Source organism: Aulostomus chinensis, chromosome 24 (assembly GCF_037954235.1).
Source record: "Aulostomus chinensis isolate RoL2024-O1b breed Wild chromosome 24, RoL_Achi_v1.0, whole genome shotgun sequence".
In the NCBI taxonomy this organism is placed as follows: Eukaryota; Metazoa; Chordata; class Actinopteri; order Syngnathiformes; family Aulostomidae; genus Aulostomus; species Aulostomus chinensis.
Genome location: NC_141343.1, coordinates 7,676,993 through 7,695,762, shown reverse-complemented (window position 1 = coordinate 7,695,762; position 18,770 = coordinate 7,676,993). Strand labels below are relative to the sequence as shown.

Genomic DNA, 18,770 nt, shown 5'->3' with positions numbered 1-18,770 from the left:
ATTTTTCCCTGATCTCTAAGCGTATAAGGTTTGTAAAGCGTAGCCTTTGCATATGAAGAACGAAAAAGCAATTTCTTTATCATCTTTTCATTTTTATGCAATAAACGTGAAACTGAGCATCACAACGTCCTCAATTGCTGAAATACCGAGGTAGACAAAATCCTCCTTAAAAAAAAATAGTCCAGAATTAATAGAAATATTTTAATTTCATGGACAATAACTGTTTTGATGTCTCATTTACAGACTTTGTGTAAGATTTCTAAAGTCGTAACTTGTTGCCAATTAAAAGCTGTCCCAATTTCGATTTAAAAACAAAATATTAACTGTTACAGTATAGGGAATGTCACATTTAATGAATCAAACACGAGTTAATGGTCAGCACTGTAAAAAACAACAACAACAAATAAAACAAATGGCAGCATAATCTGATATTTTCAAGCACACTTAATTAAATTCTGGTTGCTTCAGTGAGTCCATGTGCCTGTGGATTCCAAAAATGTTTACGCGTCTAAAAAAAAGTTATTTCAACAATCATTACTGTCTTCACATTATTTACAGTTAATAATCTTTAAAGCCATCTTTAAACCCATTAATAAAAATTAAACCAAAAGTGTGTTTTTAATCATAATATTTCAATAACAAATATTAGGTAACTGACTGTTTTAAAACCTCAAACTGCTCTGCGGTAAGGAATTTTAGCTGGTGTATCGTCTGTTTTAACTTTCTTGTGATCGGCATTAGAAGTACGACCGTTTAAGAAGGTCGTACACAGACGTACTGGACTCAACCTCATCTCACATTGAACCTCGTAAATCTGTGGGGGACATGGACACGTCCAGTAAAGCGGTCCAGTGTAAGCCGTCTCTGGGACTCCGGCCTGTTTCTTGTGTCTGACGAATTCCGTCATCACACAAAATTCCTCTACACTCTGGATATTATGAATTCATGGCAATGAATAAAAACACACAAGTGTAGCTTAAGTGCTAAGCATTAGCTATCGTTTAACCCTCAAAAGTGACCGTGTTTGGTCGAGTCATGGAAAAGAACCTGACTTTCTCTTCACATTAGAGCCTAAAGGTCAGCTGTGAGTCACGGCGTCACTCATCAGTCACCAACGTGGGAAGTAACATCCAGAACGCCGTCCTTGTAGCCAGATGTCGGCGAAAAGCCTTTGAAAAGTTAAAAACTGACATCGGTCCCTGCGGTGTAAATCTTCACGTATCATTCTATTATCCTTCCGTGGCGAACAGAGAAGGCGATGAGTCTATGGTAAACAGAGCCAAGGAGGAGGATAGACCCCAACACCACCCCACAGATGAGGCTGAAGGCCCAGCGAGGCCCCAGGAGGGTGTAGACCTGAGAGACGAACACTGGGCCCAATGTCCGCGCCCCGCTGCCCGACGCCGTCAGCCATCCCATGTACACACCCTGCAGAGTCCATTGAAGCACCAGTGTCAATTATGTTGCGAAGAGAAACAAAACTGTGTTTTAGGCATGAGGGTTAGCCGGATGCTAATTAGCATGACCATTTCCACAGCCCTGCTAAGCAACATTAATTCTGTGAATAACTTGATGACGAATCAGCGTTTAACTTGTCTGCTGCTCCCTCCAGCTGGGGTCTGGACTGCTGCCGCATTGCACAATATTGCATTTTCAACAGCTCTGACTCTGTCTAGCAGATCACTTAATTTCCATTTCAGGCATCGGCATCTCCTTTTAAGCCAATACTTGACCCAAAATGGGTATTTTGTGTTTCAAGTACTCACAGTTAGCTGCCTTGAACTCGTGAAATTGTGTGTGTGTGTGTGTGTGTGTGCGTTGTGTCTTTGTGACTCCAAAAGTCATAAAACATCAGCCACGTATTATTAGCTGGAGGCTAATGGAGACCTACCACTCACTGTATCTTACTGACACACATTCACTCTTGCATCAAACCCCAAGTGCTGTATTTTGATTTTTAGCCCAAATCAAAACAGTTTTGTGGGTTACTAAGCAAAGAAGATTATACTACATGATATACGTGGGCTTTTGTAAATTAACTTTCTAGACTGTTTTGCTGTTAGCTGCCAATCACCATTAGCGTCAAGCTAAATAGTCGTGCAAGAAGTAATATGAGTCGGAAAGAACACTTTTAAACCTAAATGTGAGTACTAGAGCAGCAAAATACACTTTTGGCAACATATTACTCTAGTTCTTGTGATATAAATCAACAAAATTTATTTATGAATCTGCGGTTTTCACCCAAATGTAAACTACTGAAGTTCTTGTTTCACGCTACCTGAGGTTTGGGTCCAAGGATTTTGGAATACAGTGTGTAGGACATGACATTGCAGGCGGGGTATCCCACCCCGATGAGGAAATCTGAGGTGATGTACTGAGCCAGGTGGATAGCAGGAGTATACTGACACCAGGTCTGTTCGTAAGGGCAGCCTGTTGGCTCCACAGAGCTGTTTGAGGATATGCTGGCTTCAGACATTTGACTGACCAGTGAATTGTTTTTCAAGTCTGTGTTTAGAAAGGAAAAAAGAAAACCAGTTGAGAACTCTTGACACACCTTTGCTAAAAACCTCAGGGTCAAAGCTAACACAGTAAGGACCCACCTGCCCACTGGATTTTGGGGTAGTGGTTTCCGAAAGGAAGCAGAATAAAGAAGCCACAGAATATAACGGCCAAGCCTGCTAGCAACACAGGACGATCCCCGACCCTAGAGAGAGGAAAAAGCACATCCTTATAAACCACGTGCGGGAGCCTGCTCCACATCTGACATTCAACCTTCATGTCAGTACCTTTGAGAGGCCACTTTTACAACCAGGAACACCAGGATGGATTCAAAACCGATTCCGCATATGATGATGCCGTTGTAAAAAACGGCCTCCTTCCTCGTCCAGGCGAACATGTCCATGGACAAAGGAGTGGCGATGCTGCAAATAGGCAGCAGATTTACACAACTGAGTACCGAGTCACCACAGTTGGTACTCCAGCTTGCAGCGACATACGTACGTTTCGAACACGGCAAAAATGAACATGACGATGAAGAAGAGGACGTTGGAGGTCAGAACTGCGACTCGATCAATCGTCTCTTCAGCTTCATCACGGATGTCAACTTGGTCTGCAAGGAAAGAGGAAAAAGAGTCATCCTGCGACAGGTGCTGCTCACACTGAGAATTCACTTCATAAACTTGCTTCTTAACTGCTTTTCAAACCTCAACTGCTAAACTTTGCAGCAACTGAGCGTAAAAATATTGAAGGTGTGAACATCTGTCAACTGTAGCACCCTGTACTTACGGTGTTTTGCGATGCTGTCAGCTGCTCTCTCATTGGCTAATGTATGTCCCTTTGGAAGGTACTGATTCGCAAACATGTTTGACACGTTTAATTGGATGGGAAAAACCTTGCGATTGATGGAGGAGCCAAAACAGACCCAAGAATAGTCCCAATAATCCTGTAGAGTCCCCTAACCAGCCCTAGAGCTGTTCTTAGGGGTGAATATAGGCAAGGGCCTCAAGATGTATTACGATACCTGGGTCATGGTACTACGCGTGTCATGATATACTGCAATATTCTACAGGAACAGGTGTCGTGTCTTGTTGGGTGACTTCGCAAATTGGTTGCGTTCCCTGAACATGTCACGGCAGCAAGACAAGGTTTGCAAATAGCATTTTCTTTACCCAGCTCGTGTTTTTATTCCCTTTCATTTGGATGCCAGAGTGCCTCCAAAATTGTTTCCAGGAATTTTAAGTTTTCCCCGCCATGGCCGCATCCTTGACTGCTTCCCTCCCAACTACTACAGGAACTGCTGTATAGTGTTCTAGCTGTTCTGTGAAACCTACTGGAGCGGAGATACAGAATTCATGTTCAGTTTCTGCAGGAATATCCATATTGTTTCATGACAGGATATTTTTTTCCTAATCTGAGCTGTTCAAGTAAAAAATGTGATCATTGCTAAGCCTAAAGCAGTTCCTGGTTTCTTCAGAGGGTAAAGAGTCAGACTCAGCAGCAAAGTTGGTTATACCTTGTATCACATGTAAGAAAGACTGTGTAAAGTCAAATTATTTTGAGCTGTAGGTCCAGTTTTTGAGTTTCGAGTCCTGCTTCTTTTGTCATTCTTGCCTCAACTTGGGTTTGTTGTGATAATGGAAAACTACGACATCGCATTTTCTACACGTCTTCAGCAGAGAAAAAAGACAAAGACATTTAGGGTCTAAGAACCTTCTGGTGTGTAGTTGATGGCGTGGATGTGTCTCCCGTCGTCATCGACACGGTGCTCTCTGTCAGTGAGAATCAAGACAGATGGAGGTCGTCCATATCAGTGCCGCCGGACTAATTTGTCGTCGTCGTCATTTTATACATGAAGTAGGATTTGCAGGGGAAAGGCTCACCTCAGCACCACCACGACCAGCAGGATATTGATGAGGCCGAAGACTGCGGCCAGTAAAGCAGGAGCGGTGTACATGTTGAGCTGCAGGTCTATGATCTTAACTGTGTAACCTTGCTCACCGATGAATGACAGGCAGGCCTGCAGGGCTGCCCAAGAAGAGCACAACACACTTATTACACTCAGAACATTGCTCTCTCTCTCTCCATACTGCAAACTGTCAGGTACATTTACCTGGTCCTAGGATGAAACCAAGCGCTTGACAGGCACTCATGTTCGCCATGGCATTGGTCCTCTCCTTGAGTGATGTAGCTCCAGCAACATAAGACCTCACCACAGCGACATTGCCTACCATAACAGGATCACATGTGTTGTTACAAGGTTGGCAATATCATCTTACTATAAAAACCCGATTAACGAAACAACCGTTAATCTGATCAACATCAAAGCAGCAAGTCAGGGAGGTTAGGGTCCCTGGAACAATAAGAATTGCACAAGTAATATTAAATGTTGCAAACTGAGCAGTCAAAGTAGAGACACAGCACCTGCTCCGAAGCCCACAAAAGCTCGAGACATGAGCATATGGAACTTGTTCCCGGTCCTGGGTAAGTACACGTAGGCGTAATAGATATTAGCTGACAGATTGATGAAAATGGAGCACACCAGGGGCTCCCTGCGAGGCCGATAGTTGGACCACAGGCCGAATATGGGTGAGGCCACCATCTGACCGAGGCTGTAGGCTGCCACCACCCAGCCGAGGAAGCTAGCGTCAGCACTGTCGTCGATCTGTATAAAAGCATTGAAAAGATCCAAACAATCATAACAGAAATATCATCACACACATACAACATGCAATTACAAGCAGCATACATAAGCAGCTTTTGAAAAAGTTGGGCTTGTTGAACTCCCATTAAAAAGCAAAAGCACCACCTTTTTTTGTGCTTATGACATCACCATTCTCAGCAATTAACACCAGGGCTGCAGCAATTAATTCCTTTAGTAATCAAGTAATCTATCGATTATTCTGGCGATTAATTGGATAAGAAGTACTGCGCATTCTGCGATTTTTTTCGATTGTTACTTTTGCTTTATTTAAGGGCACTGGTACTATAAAAAAAGAAAATAAGACAAGTCTCTTAAATGGTATGAAATGCTAATGGAAAAGTGCTAAGTAAAGTAACTTTACTTTGACTGTACTTTTACCGTTTTTTTTTTTTTTTACTTTTACTGAAGTACAAACAGGTTCCTTTGATGTGATAATGGGAAACTACGACATCCGACTGGTTCACCAACATACCACCTTTTTCTCCTCCTTATGAGTTTGTGTGTCAGTATTTGGTAAACAAAAAAACACCAACAAGAGAGCCATTAAATTGTGGCTGATTTGGTGTTGATTTTTCAAAAAGCGGGAACAATTACATGCATGGTTTTTAATTGTAATTAGTTATTTTTACATGTGGTATTCCTTAGTTTTCCTTAAGTGAAGAATCTGAGTATTTTACCATCGCAACAGGTCAATGACCAGTATTTCAGTGACTCTCTGTGGCTCAGTAAACAGTGTTTTATTCATGGCAGCCCACATTTAAACACCGGCACCATGACATGACTTTCTTTTTTTGGAGATGCGCACCTTTCTCGGCCTGTCTAGGTGGTAACTCTTTATTTGCACAACTCGCAAGATTTTTGTCCGGCGTTTCTAATAAAAAAAAAAATCTAACTCACGTGATCTTTTGCGGGTCTCGGGTTCCCTTCTCGACACGACACTCGCTGTCCTTCTGTCAAACTAATGACAGCAGACTGTCTGTGGTGGCAGGATGTTTCTGCAGTGTTTCACACACACAGACTTTATGTGTGCAGACACTCGGGTATCGTTTGATACCAATTTTTGCATCTTTATTTTTGAATCAGTCCGAAAGGACGGCGGCATCCGCGATTGATTAGTGATCAGTTTGCCCTCCTCTCCTCCCTCACCTGTTCGCTCTGCTCTGAGAAGGTCTAGCAGTCTCTGACCGGGAGACACAGACTCTCCTGTTTAATGTACAGGCCTCCGTACACGGTTGTTTAATCTTATGAGTACACCTGGCTGGTGTCGATGTCATTCACCATCACATTAGTTTTCACTGTTTTAATAAACTCCGTCATTAACAACAAGTCTCCTCCACGTACAGCTTTCTGCTATGAAAACTGAATCATGGGTGAATTTATACATGGAAAACAAAAATAAACAGGAGTTGGGTTTTGGGGTGACTTTATAAAAAAAATCCTGCTGATGGAGAAAGTTAACGGATTGGACAGACAGGGTATGAGAAACGCACTGACCTGTGTGTGTGTTTTTGTGTGCGTGTGTGTGTGTGTGTATGGAGGAACTGCACTGACTCCGAGAGGAGAGACGCTGCAGCCCCGTAATAATAAATTATATCAAAACTTAAACTTAAGCTTATCAGTACTCTGGTCTCGAATAATTCAGCCGTTTCATACCGAATTTCAGTGTCCACTCCTATGTGCAAAACAAAGTGCAGTTCAGATTTAAACAAGGCTTTACCTCATGGAATTTTGCTAATCAAATTACTAGCGTTACTCGAGGAATCATTTCAGCCCTAGTTAACTCACACTTACCCTTTGTAAGTAAGGCCACAGCGACGTAATGACAATGGTGAAACCTAAAAACATTAAAAATACACATTTTAAACATTATTAGCTATCATCATGCCGTTCCATCTTTTTTGTACAGTATTACAAACGAAGTTACTACTCTTCATCCAAGCATACTTGTAGTTTTTGTGTGATTTCTTTTGGCCGGTTCAATTAACTTTTTGGTGAAATTAGACAAGCGCTTTAAGCATTACACATTATTATTTTAAAAAAAAGGTCCTTGCAGCGCTAATCTATCCTCACCCACACTGCTGAGGAACATGGTGAAATACATGACTCGGATAGACCTCCATCGACTTTCGTAATCTTCATCCTGAGAATTATCACTGTGCAAAAAGACAACAAAGGTCATCTGAGGTTAGTGATACAGTAAACATGGCAGGCTGGGGTGAGGAGAAAAAAAAACCCAGCCAATTAATGTGACATAAATGGTTCACTCCATGCGTAGTCCATATATAACTTTAGGCTGGTACCTCTAGCTTTCAGGTAAACAGAGAAGTTCCCTGTGTGTTAGCACAGCTGTTTAACTATGAACTCACCTGCTTGCATCGTCCCTGAGCAAAGGAGTAGTCTCGTCAGAATCGACAAACTGAGACATTCTTACGTAAAAATAAAAACAAAAACAAAATAGCGCAAATATGACGCTGTCCAAGAGTTCAGGTTGACATATGGAGGTGAACTAGCTGGACCAGTTCACGTTACAACTATTTCCGAATGCTAATGTTAGCTAGCCACAGTTTAAGCGAGTGTTTACGGCTAAAAGTAACATTTTCCCCTACGTTATAACCTAGCAATAAAAAGTGGAGTGGTTCCCGACCGAACCCGAAGTCCATATAAGACATAACACCGCACAAAAGCTTTCAAATTGGACTATGATACCTTGAACCCTGCAAGTAACCGTAGTAATGCCAAGCAAAAGCAAAACTTCCGGTTAATTTTTTTCACAATAACAGCAGGAAACTGAATATTTTGCGTTATATAGCCAAAGGGCGGGCCAATATGTAACTATATATCTGTCCGATCTTTTTTTTACAGTAATGATTTAAATGCTTCATGATTTAACTGAATTTTTATCCCCTATGTTCAACTCCGTTTATTTATTTTGAAGACATCAAGGGATAACATCCGGGCACATTCTGGTATTTACCGTCCGCCTTGACGCGGCACACTCACGTGAGAATTCGCGAACAACATTGACGCTCCTCCAACATAGCAACACATTCGTGTTTATTAACTCCACTCGCTCGTCATTTTGTGAGGAAAATGGAATGTTTGTACTTGGTTAAAAATCGGAATGTTCATTGTGTTACCTCAGATAGCGGCTGAACCAGGCTAAACTGTCAGGAATTGGTGTTGTACAGTAAAATACAGCAGTAAGTGAGTTGAAATGTTTCAAAAGTACATACAAGAATCCTAACACATCCATAATATGTTCTGGGGTAAAAGCGGCAGCTCATTTGTGGAAGCCTGGGGTGGTTGTTGAGAGAAATTATATAGTATTTTGAAGACAATTTGTTCCCTGGATTTAAATGACTTGTCACAATTTCTTCAAAGGTATGAAATAAATTGAGAAAAGACGTTACATCTTATGACCTCAAAAATAATTATCTTGTGGAACAAGAGTCAGTCCTAAAAAATAAATAAATTGAGGGAACTAGTTATATCTAAACCTAGAAATAATTATCTTGTGGGAACAAGAGTCAGTCCTAAAAAATAAATAAGTTGAGGGAACTAGTTATATCTAAGCCTGGAAATAATTAACTTGTGGGAACAAGAGTCAGTCCTAAAAAATAAATAAATTGAGGGAACTAGTTATATCTAAACCTGGAAATAATTATATCTAAACCTGGAAATAATTAACTTGTGGGAACAAGAGTCAGTCCTAAAAAATAAATAAATTGAGGGAACTAGTTATATCTAAACCTAGAAATAATTAACTTGCGGGAACAACTTCTATCCTGTGTGCTTTCTTTAGCTCAATCGAGGATTGGTCAAGTTCTATTTTGTGACCTAAAAATCCTTACTATGTGGGAACAATTTATATCCTGTGGCCTCAAAATAATTTTCTCTTAATGCCCCCCTCTCCATCCTCTCTGGCCAATCCAGTGCTCAGTACTCATGCGACTGTTCAGCTGTCCAAAGAAAATCATTCAATAGGATTCTGAATTTATTTACTATTTCAATTTTCTTTGTATCACTTTGTGTGCACATGTAAAACTCGCTTCACAATCAGTTTAAGAAAACACAGTCATACACTTTAATAAGTACAGGTAGTATTTACAGTATGTACACCATAACACAATACTAACTTTGAAATCACTACTGTATACTTTGCTTAGATTAGCTACATGGCATTTACAATGTGAATAAGACAAATGGGTTTTTTTAATCTGTTTTTTTTTTTTTTTTTTTTTAAATTCTGATGGGCAGTAAATTGAGATAGGTGAGCCTGGACACATACTATGACTATGATGTATTGAAGTTTGAGGAATACTTTTTAATAATACACTCATCAGTTGGGGGCCATAGGCTTGGGGGCACAATGCCAGGTGCTATCAATACACACTATACAGGTTCATATTTGACTCAGTCCAGACATGTGGTCTATCTGTGGGTGTTTTTAAAAGGATAAAAACCATTGGTTTACTCTGCCAAAGCTTTACACATTCATGTTTGGTCATCAGCCTTCAGCGGGAGCAGAAACGTGACTGGGGGGCTGTTTGCTGTTGCGCTTCCTGGTGGTCTGGTGATTTAAAGCAATACAGCAATGCTCCAGAGACATTTGATGCACATTGCCTTCTCTCTCTTCTGTATTTTCTCTCTTGCCCCTAGCTAATCAAGTAAAAAACACATAAAAACAACCTTTTAAAAACAGGATTCACTGTCTGAACTCATATTCACACTTTTAAAACTGTTCAAAGGTGCACTTTGTCGCTATGAAAACAAGTTAGTGCTAATCCACTGTGTCATGTACCTTAACAGGTGGTAGAGAGTTACTGCAGCATCAGGGAGCCCAGTTCTATGCAAATCGATTGGTGCAACCTTTCTGGTATGCTGCCCCCTATTGGTGAGGAGTGTGTCAGCTTGTTTCCAAAGTGCACCTTTAACAAGAGATCTTGAAAACAAAGGGCTTCCCTCAAATTAAGAACAGCTTGGAGAAAGCCCTTTGTTTTAGCTTAGTCAGTCTTATTACACTAGTCCCTTATGACCAGGGGGATGAGAATGGTAATGTACCAAATAGCAGGTACTGCATCCACAAAAGTAAGGAAAAGCTGCACTCCACCATGACCAAGAGTTTGTTCTCCTCGTTGTGATTGCTGGTGGTTTCTACATTACGTTACGTGTCCTCTACCACTGTCTTTGTTTGGCCCGTCTTCTGTGACTTAGCAGACAGAGGCAGCGCTTTCCCTCCTCCCCTGCTTCTTCAGTAGCTGGATGCGGTTGTGCACGTAAAACTTGATGGCCCTCCAGTCACGCTGGTTGCTCACCAGCAACGGGCAGAGTTCTAAGCAGCGCTCGCAGTCCGCCTTTGCAGGAACGCGCAGTTCCAAAAGGTTTCTCTTTAGGTGAGTTTCCACTGCTACACGCTCCGCCTCTGACCAGGGACGTTTCAGCACACCACGCTTCCCTGTGCAGAGAAGAGAAAGGTCAAAGTTAGGGCTAGGTGATTTAATGAATACATTCTATGTATAACCTTTTGGTCTTTTGCATATATTACCAGGGTGGTACCCGTAGTCAACCCGTATTTGGCTGTTCAAGACAGTCGTTGGACTATTCTCAACAACAGTGACACCCATCTCAGCTTTTCTGCAAGAGAATTCTTGGGGATTCCAGTTCTCAAGGGGCAGACAAACATAATTCTGCAGCCAAACTCAAGTGAGGAAACACCGGCAAGTCTGAGCTTCTGGACTAGAAGAATCTCACTAAAGTTAGAGGTTTCGCAACTAATGATTTGACCATTGTCCTTCAAGGGTCAGCCCTATAAAAGACCATATCGCCAACCATTCATCCATCAATCCATTTTCTACCGCTTATCTTGTTAAGGGTTGTGGGGGGGCAGCAGCCTTACCGGTGAGGGGCAGGGTTCACCCTGGACAGGTCACCAGTCCATCACAGGGCCAACACATAGAGACAGACAACCATTCACACTCACAGTCACACCTACAGTCAATTTAGAGTATCAATCAGCCTCATCCCCTCTTCATGTCTTTGGACTGTGGGAGGAACCTGGAGTACCAGAGAGAACCCACAGGAACAGGGAGAACATGGAGACTCACACAGAAAGATCCTGTGCTGGAGCCAGGACTTGAACCCTTAACCTTCTTGCTGTGAGGCGACAGTGCTGACCACTGCACCACCGTGCTGCCCCCGAATTGCCAACCAGATATCGTATTATAGTTGCATTAACTTTGGGCAAAAGAACTAGTGCACCACAGTTGATATATTGTGTATCGCAATGTCATTTATTGGCCATAACGCCCAGCTTTATACATAAAACTTCACCTGATTTGGGTGGAATGCATCTCCTCTTTTGGACATTGGCTATTGATGGGCTAACTGGTGGTGGAACAGGTGGTCTCTTCTTCCGTGGGGGTCGCCCTGGTCCTTTCTTCTTTACTGTTACCTCAGCCTTTTCCTGCACTTCCTCCTTCTCTTCTTCAGCCTCTGACTCTTCTGAGAATGAGTCTGCCGAGTTGCCAGACATCACTGGAGAACAAAATTAGATATCCATAAATGAGCAGTAATCAGTACCAGGATGAAATATTTCAGGGGGTACTTGTATGGGCATTTTTTCAAAGTCTGCCAACTCTAAAACACTATTATTTCTACTTTTCTACTTGAGACAGACCACTGAGGCTGACATAACCAGACCGAGTCACATCTGCCAGAACAAATGAAACATGAGCTGGCAGATTCATCTGCTTCCCAGGCTACATACAATCTGGCTCATGTTCAAACCTTTCATCTGCTTTTTTGTAACCAATAAGCTTATGAACTGATTGCAAAAGGGCCAGTGAAAACAAAGAAATATGGACAAAGAAAACATTAGGCACTAACCTGAACCAGGAGTTAATTAAAACAATAAAAAGAATGAAAGTGGTGAGTAAAAAGTAGGCATTTACCATCTAACTCGAGGCAGATGTGCTGCAGGCTCATCCCGCGGAAAAGCACGCCCTCCCTCTCTCCGTAGAGAACAACGCGACCAACACGACCCATCAGTGCTGGATCTCTTATGATAGAGGAGCAGTTCTGGGTCACATGGTACTCATGCTCCAAGAAGTCCTCCAGCTGTTTGGTCGCACCGCTTTGACCCTCTTCTAGTAATAGAAGCTGAGTGAGGATGGCTACCTGCCGACGCACACGCGTTCCTGTAATTACTCCAGGGTTCTTGGCCCCGCTGGCTCGCGTCAGATTTCTCAGAAGGTCTGTGCCCCGGAGCGGGGTGGCAGGGGAGTGGTAGGGGCGAGAGAAGACGTAGGGGCTCTCTGGGTCCACGCCCACATTGGAGCTGGTTTGAAGGAGCAGGTCCAGACAGGACTCACAGTGTGGCGGTAGAATAAGCGGCTGGATGCGTCCGCGCTTTCCCACGACACCGGCCCGCGGGAGGTGACAGAGGACTCGGCGCTCAAACGGGGACAGGAGAGCCTCCATGCCAGTGGGGGAGTTGTTGCTGGAGATGACCTGGGGGATGGTGCGCTTGCGGTAGTCCTGGATAGTGAGCTTTGCAACTTCACACTCACGGTGGCGGTTGTAGAGGATGAGCAGGGAGAGGCTGGAATGGCAGAGCTGGCGCCAGGCCTCGGCCGAGTGAGGAGATCGGGTTAAAGTCAGGAAAGAGGAGTGCTGCTGCTGGCGGAGGTAGAGAACCAGACAGGAGAGGGAGGACAACAGCGGAGAAATGTGATGCCTGTGTGAGCTAGAAACAAAAGAGAGACAAGGTCTTTAAAATTGCAGTTACCAGAAAATTAAACATTAAAAAAAAACCACAAGAAACACGTCAGACCATAAAACAATTATTCAAACAAACCTGACAATCTCGCCGTTTTTCTCCTCGTTTTCGCCTTCTCCTTCACCGCTCAGCTCCAGATCCTCGTCTGGATCAATGTCTGGCTCTGGCGTTGGAGGCGGCACTAGCTCTTCTTGACTCCTTGAGCTCTCCACCTCCACCTTTGGTGGCTCTTCCTGCTTTTCTCTCTTCATCCTCCTACCCCTTCTGGGAGTAGGCAGGGGAGGGGGTGACGGGCTCTTTACCTGAGGCGTCACTGGGGCCGGAGGATGTTTTACGGCAGGTGGTTGCAAGCTAGGACCTTTCTTGTTGGCTGCAGGCTGCGTAGAGGATGGCGGTGAAAGTGAGAGCGAGAATGAGAGAGCACCAGTGCTTGAGCGGGTCCCTGGCGATTCCCTCTCCCTTGAGAAGAGGGAGGGTGGTGCCGGATTGGAGGCGGACGGCTGAGGAACAGCAAAGGAATGACTGTGACTAGCGGATGTTGAGGATGACGAGGCGTGAGGGTGTGAGGCTGTGCCATTTGAGGCATTGTGCGTCTGGAGCTGCGCCATCTCCATAGCTGTTCTGACCTCTGGCTGGTTTGCGTGGTGCTTCTCTAGGTGACGTGCAAGAGAGCGATAGTGGCGGCCGCAGTACGGACAGTGCTGCCGCCGGCTGACTGTAGCACTGCTGGAGCTGCCAATGTTAATGTTAATGTTGTTGTTGATATTGGTGGTTGGGGGTGCCAGGGAGCTGACGGGGGGCTGTGACTGAGACCTGGCAGGGGACGTGACAGGTGCTGGATGCGAAAAGGATGAGCAGGGGCGCCCAGGTCCTCTGGAGGAGGTGGGAGCACTCTTTTTCTTTGAAGTGACAGCCGCGGGCATCTTACGCTTCTTGCGGCGGCGAAGCATTCGACCTCTCATCTCTTCTATTTCCTCTTCTTCATCATCATCATCATCATCGTCATCTTCTTCCTCTTCGTCCTCCTCCCGGTCTGAGTCACTGGGCTCAGAGTGGGTTAGCGGGGAGGACGAGGGCGATAATGACCAGGAGGGGGTAAGGTAATCAGATACAGAGAGGGAGAGTGGGTGGGGGCCGGCTTCTTCCTCCTGGGGAGACGCACAATGAATACCAGATTAACCAAACATGATCTCAGCACAAGGATTCAATATCTGTGTTATTAAATAGTTGCTCACCATGGCGTTCTCGCCCCAGTCTGTCAGGCTGTAGTCGACTGTGATCTCCTCCCCTTTCACAATGTCTCGGATTGCTATGACAACTAACCGCACCTGTGTCCCACAGTGGACTTCACGAATTCGGCAGTTGGGGGGCGGATGGAAAAGCACGGGACCACGAACACCACCAGCGCCCTCCTCCCCTAGTTCTGGCACGCTAAGAAACAAATACAGAGAGTAGGAATGTGCATCTTAACTTTAAACAAAGCCATGGTAACAGATGTTGCCTACCAGAGCTGAGCAGGATCCGGCAGGTAGTAAGGACTCCCTGGAGGGGGGAGGCGATCCTCTGCACCCTCTGGGTACTGGCCATCACCTGGTACCAAAGAGTCACCAAACACAGGTTGAATGTTGTGAAGAAACACCACCAATTACAACAAGGAAGATTTGTTTTCCACGAGCCCAAAAAGTGAAAAAAAACATCAACAGCAGATGGCAAAATGTGTGTGTGTTTCTATGTATACCAGGGCTGTAGCTGTGTTCCGACATGCTTTCCTCCTCCTCATCTTCTGTTACATATGCTCGGTCACACACCTTCACAGGTGTCCCCTTCCTCTTTCTCCCACACACGCGCCTGTAAAACAAAAACACCAACGAGAAAAAACAAAAACAAAAAACACAGGGCTTTGTTTAGCATAATGATACATCCAGACCAATGATGAGGGAAATGAGATGGGAATTACCTCCACCTGTACGCAGAACGTTTCTACCAGGTAGGTTCAGAGTCAGAAGCCACACTCAATCACATGATGAGTCAGAGTAAAGACGCCTTTATAAATAGGAAGCTGGGACTGAAGAGGATATTCGCTTGGAAAATGACCCGAGTTGTCAAAAACGTTTTCGGCTCTAAGGAGGATATGTTTGTGTTGTTTTTTTTTTTTACTGGCATGTTTGTTACCTCCACAAAAGAAAAAAAAACAATGTTTGGTTTGCTTGTCACTCTGTAAAAATAGAGCTTGAAGATTTGAAAAAAAAGTTGTTTTAAAAATTATATATATATATATATACACACACACACACACACACACACACACACACACACACACACACAGTGGTGCAGTGGTCAGCACTGTGGCCTCAAAGCAAGAAGGTTCCGGGTTTGAGTCCCAGCTCCATCACAGGATCTTTCTGTGTGGAGTCTCCATGTTCTCCCTGTTCCTGTGTGGGTTCTCTCTGGTACTCCAGCTTCCTCCCACAGTCCAAAGACATCAAGAGAGGACGAGGCTGACTGATACTCTAAATTGACCGTAGGTGTGGCTGTGAGTGTGAATGGTTGTCTGTCTCTATGTGTTGGTCCTGAGATGGACTGGTGACCTGTCCAGGGTGAACCCCGCCTCTCACCTGAAGGCTGCTGCTCCAGCCCCGAGTTAATGGGATAAGCAGTAGAAAATGGATGGATGGATCACATTGATTATCATTTTTGGAATTTGTACCATCATTTTCAATGAAAGCCCAATTAAAATGACAATGTTGACATTTTTATACATCACACTAAGACGCTGTCTTTAGCAAGACGTCTCTGAAGCTCCTCAGTATTTAATTTTTTTAAAGTAGGTATTTTGACAGATAGATTTGATAAGATATTGCGCCTTTCTGGGATTTGAACAATTGCACAAGTCATGCTGCATTTCGACTAAATTTAGATGAACTGCACAGCCATGTCACCGAGTACGATTAAACAAAACCTGCACCGGAGATTTTTATGTTATCTGGTTGTCCAATTTCTCCTTCGTATTGGCTTTGATAGACATCCATCTTTACAGAGTGCACTTAAAAGTTTCTCATCATAATCACATCTGAAAATTTTAAGTTAACCAATAAATTATTTAACTACACAATGGTAGAAATTTAATCGTGCCCTTCACTCGTCTTGTTCTAAAACTAAAGACGAGAAATTTCAGATCTTGTTTTCATCAGGCATATTTTGCTCATTTTGCAGTGATTGAAGTTCAACCACAGTTCCTTGATTTACTACCTCAAATTATGTCATTTCACAACCAAGTTGTCAATCAAACTGTGGTTTAAAAACCAAAGACTGGTAGAAGACATTGGGTCGTTGAGCTCTCAAACTAAAAAACAAAGCTGTGCCATTAACAGGCCGTGATTTGGGATTTCTAGGTTATTAGAATTCATAATAAAAACAGTCACAAAAAAGGCTCCACCCCTTTAATCAATCACGTCAGGAAATACAAGCGCATTCTACAAATCTCATTAGCATTATCCTTCACATAATTCACAATAATGACAGTCAGCTGCTTTCAAACGATTTTTGTTCGTCAGCAACTTTGTTAAGTTAAAGCCAAACAGTCAGGAGTCATGATCTGCACCAGCTGAGCGGCCGAACACCGGAGGATTTGATTACAACACAGCCGGTTTGTTGAATATTTCAGTGCCCTGCAGTCGAAAACTATGACATATGTCAGCCTCGATCAATAAGGGAGCAGATGAGCTCGTTAAATAGCGGGTGACTCCTGCTGAGCGCATGCTAACATTAAAGCTAAACCACGGCTAGCCAGTTAGCTAGCCAGCAGCTAATTTCGCTCCCGTCAAAGCATCAAAAAATAGAAAACTGGAGACGGATTGCGGGCTGAGGAGGGGTCGCGGAAGACCCCGGCTCCCGGGACGAAACGGCTGCGACCCCAAACCAAGCACTGAACAATTAAAGAGCGCCGTTTTCTGTTAAAATAACGCTGAAATATCTCTCTCCCTCTCTCTCCCTCACACACACACACACACACCACACGGCACACACACACACACACACACAACACACACACAAGAATGGAGGCTTGTAACTAAACAAGCGTGCACGCGAACGTCTCGAGCCTATTGCACATAAATCCCCCAGTGAATAGAAGCCCGCGCGGCGAGCAACCGGAGACTAGCCGTGTTCACTCACCCCCTCGGCGGCGGCGGTTTGCTGCCATCCCCGTCGCTGTCGAGGGTCGGTGGCTCCCGGTAGTCAAAAGGAGAGCGCACATTCTCCGCCATTAGGACTGCCTTCCCTACCTCTCTCGCGCTCCGGCGGAGTGCACAACGGCGCATGTGCACTACATCCTTTGGGGTGCTGGTGGTAAAATGGGGTGCATCCAGCTGTGGGGAAAATTAATATATATATTTTTTCTTCTTTTTTTTTTAAAAGAGCCACCACGACCTGAAGATATAGACGGAAAGAGAAAAATAGAAAATGTGTGACCAGACCTGCTCAACCATGACACACGGTTAAATAAACGATTCACAAAATGGATCTTAAAATAATGTTAATGCAAAACACGTCGTGGTTTTGTTTGAATCCCACCTCATCGACCTGATTTTCCAATTATTCCCTTTTACAAATGTATGAACAATATTCACAGGCAGTATACTGCAACTAAAATACACCATCTGAATACATTTGTGTGAAATTATTCCACTACAAGTAAAAATATTACTATAATGTGGGCATTATGTTGAAAGTCGTCCTTTTGAACTGACCTTCATTATTAGATTGTGAATGCAGTAAATGGTGATATTACAGTGTATTACAATCTTCATATTTTTAATGTAAAAAAATCTAAAAGCAACTTCATATTTTTAATGTAAAAAAATCTAAAAGCAACTTCAACTGCCCAGCAAATGTGATAAAGACAGAATAGTATTTGATATTTAGAGACAATAAATAATTATGATGTATTTTATAATAATATATGGACATTACAATATTGATGTATGTCCAATTGCTATTCTGTGTATGTACTTTTTCAATTGTAGCAAGGACTTAATGTAGTTTTACATGCCAATAATGTGTTCATAACCAACATTTAAAATAAAGTAATGCTTTCTAAAAAAAATTCAGACTTTTTTCTTCTGTATCAAGGTGAAAGCCCAGTTAGCAGCAAATATACAGAGGATAAAAAAGGCTGTAGTTGCCTCTTTTTTGTTTGTTTTTTACTTTCATCTCAAAGCTTTTATGAAACACTGTCCTCTCAAGATGAAGAGAAGCCTGTTCACACAAGCTAACAATCAAGAAAGAACAAACTTGTAAATTCTGTCTTGTTAGATGAAAAAAAGTTTGTCATTGATACCAAGAGAACTCCTTATGGCGAGATATTGGAGATCATTATCATGAGATAACAGTGTTAGAAAGTACCAAGATTGATATCTCATAGAGATATCCCAGTGTTATCATGAGCTAACAGTTCAGTGTTCTCTCACGTTAGCTTGTTATTTCATAATATAATAACCCCTTATCACGATAATTGCATTAAAGAAAACAGCTTATTAACTTGTGACAATGCCATTATAACAGGCTAACTAGCTAACAACCTGATGTGTTATCAATAAATTACCAATTTATTATCTTGACAATTTTTGAGCTATTATCTCAAAATGACAAAATCTCTTCTCATAACAAGTTAGCACCAGGCTAATTGGATATCTAATTACCATGAGTTAAGTTTTATTTGTACTTTTTACTGTTGCTATCTTGTTATGAATTATTTTAATTGTGATATCACATAATAGAGAGATACCCCAGCAT

The 18,770-nt window shown here is 43.0% G+C and overlaps 2 protein-coding genes across 2 annotated transcripts; both read right to left on the bottom strand.

Annotated features, from left to right (window-relative positions):
• Positions 1-151: 151 nt before the first annotated feature.
• On the bottom strand, positions 152-7,929 carry mfsd8 (major facilitator superfamily domain containing 8). The gene is made up of 12 exons (XM_086197917.1): positions 7,567-7,929; positions 7,271-7,353; positions 6,992-7,035; positions 4,921-5,161; positions 4,610-4,723; positions 4,380-4,524; positions 4,210-4,268; positions 3,001-3,109; positions 2,787-2,921; positions 2,601-2,704; positions 2,279-2,505; positions 152-1,428 (listed from the first exon to the last, which is right to left on the bottom strand). Exons 1-12 carry the CDS (start codon positions 7,623-7,625, stop codon positions 1,222-1,224), a joined length of 1,527 nt encoding a protein of 508 aa, XP_086054043.1. The 5' UTR covers positions 7,626-7,929; the 3' UTR covers positions 152-1,221.
• A 1,331-nt stretch (positions 7,930-9,260) lies between these two features.
• On the bottom strand, positions 9,261-17,352 carry LOC147238615 (uncharacterized). The gene is made up of 8 exons (XM_086197799.1): positions 17,151-17,352; positions 14,716-14,825; positions 14,483-14,567; positions 14,213-14,408; positions 13,056-14,125; positions 12,151-12,944; positions 11,531-11,734; positions 9,261-10,655 (listed from the first exon to the last, which is right to left on the bottom strand). The coding sequence occupies exons 1-8, from the start codon at positions 17,294-17,296 to the stop codon at positions 10,411-10,413; spliced, it is 2,850 nt and encodes a 949-aa protein (XP_086053925.1). The 5' UTR covers positions 17,297-17,352; the 3' UTR covers positions 9,261-10,410.
• Between the last annotated feature and the right edge of the window lie 1,418 nt (positions 17,353-18,770).

Bases quoted from the DNA above. Each gene is read 5' to 3' on its own strand.
- mfsd8 (XM_086197917.1), bottom strand. From the start codon at position 7,625: ATGTCTCAGTTTGTCGATTCTGACGAGACTACTCCTTTGCTCAGGGAC. The intron at 7,354-7,566 runs GTGAGTTCATAG...CTTTTTGCACAG, and splicing joins CTCAGGGACGATGCAAGCAG to TGATAATTCTCAGGATGAAG. The intron at 1,429-2,278 runs GTAGCGTGAAAC...TGGACTCTGCAG, and splicing joins TCCTTGGACCCAAACCTCAG to GGTGTGTACATGGGATGGCT.
- LOC147238615 (XM_086197799.1), bottom strand. From the start codon at position 17,296: ATGCGCCGTTGTGCACTCCGCCGGAGCGCGAGAGAGGTAGGGAAGGCA. The intron at 14,126-14,212 runs GTGAGCAACTAT...GCGTCTCCCCAG, and splicing joins ACTGGGGCGAGAACGCCATG to GAGGAAGAAGCCGGCCCCCA. The intron at 10,656-11,530 runs GTGAAGTTTTAT...TTCTCTGCACAG, and splicing joins ATGCATTCCACCCAAATCAG to GGAAGCGTGGTGTGCTGAAA.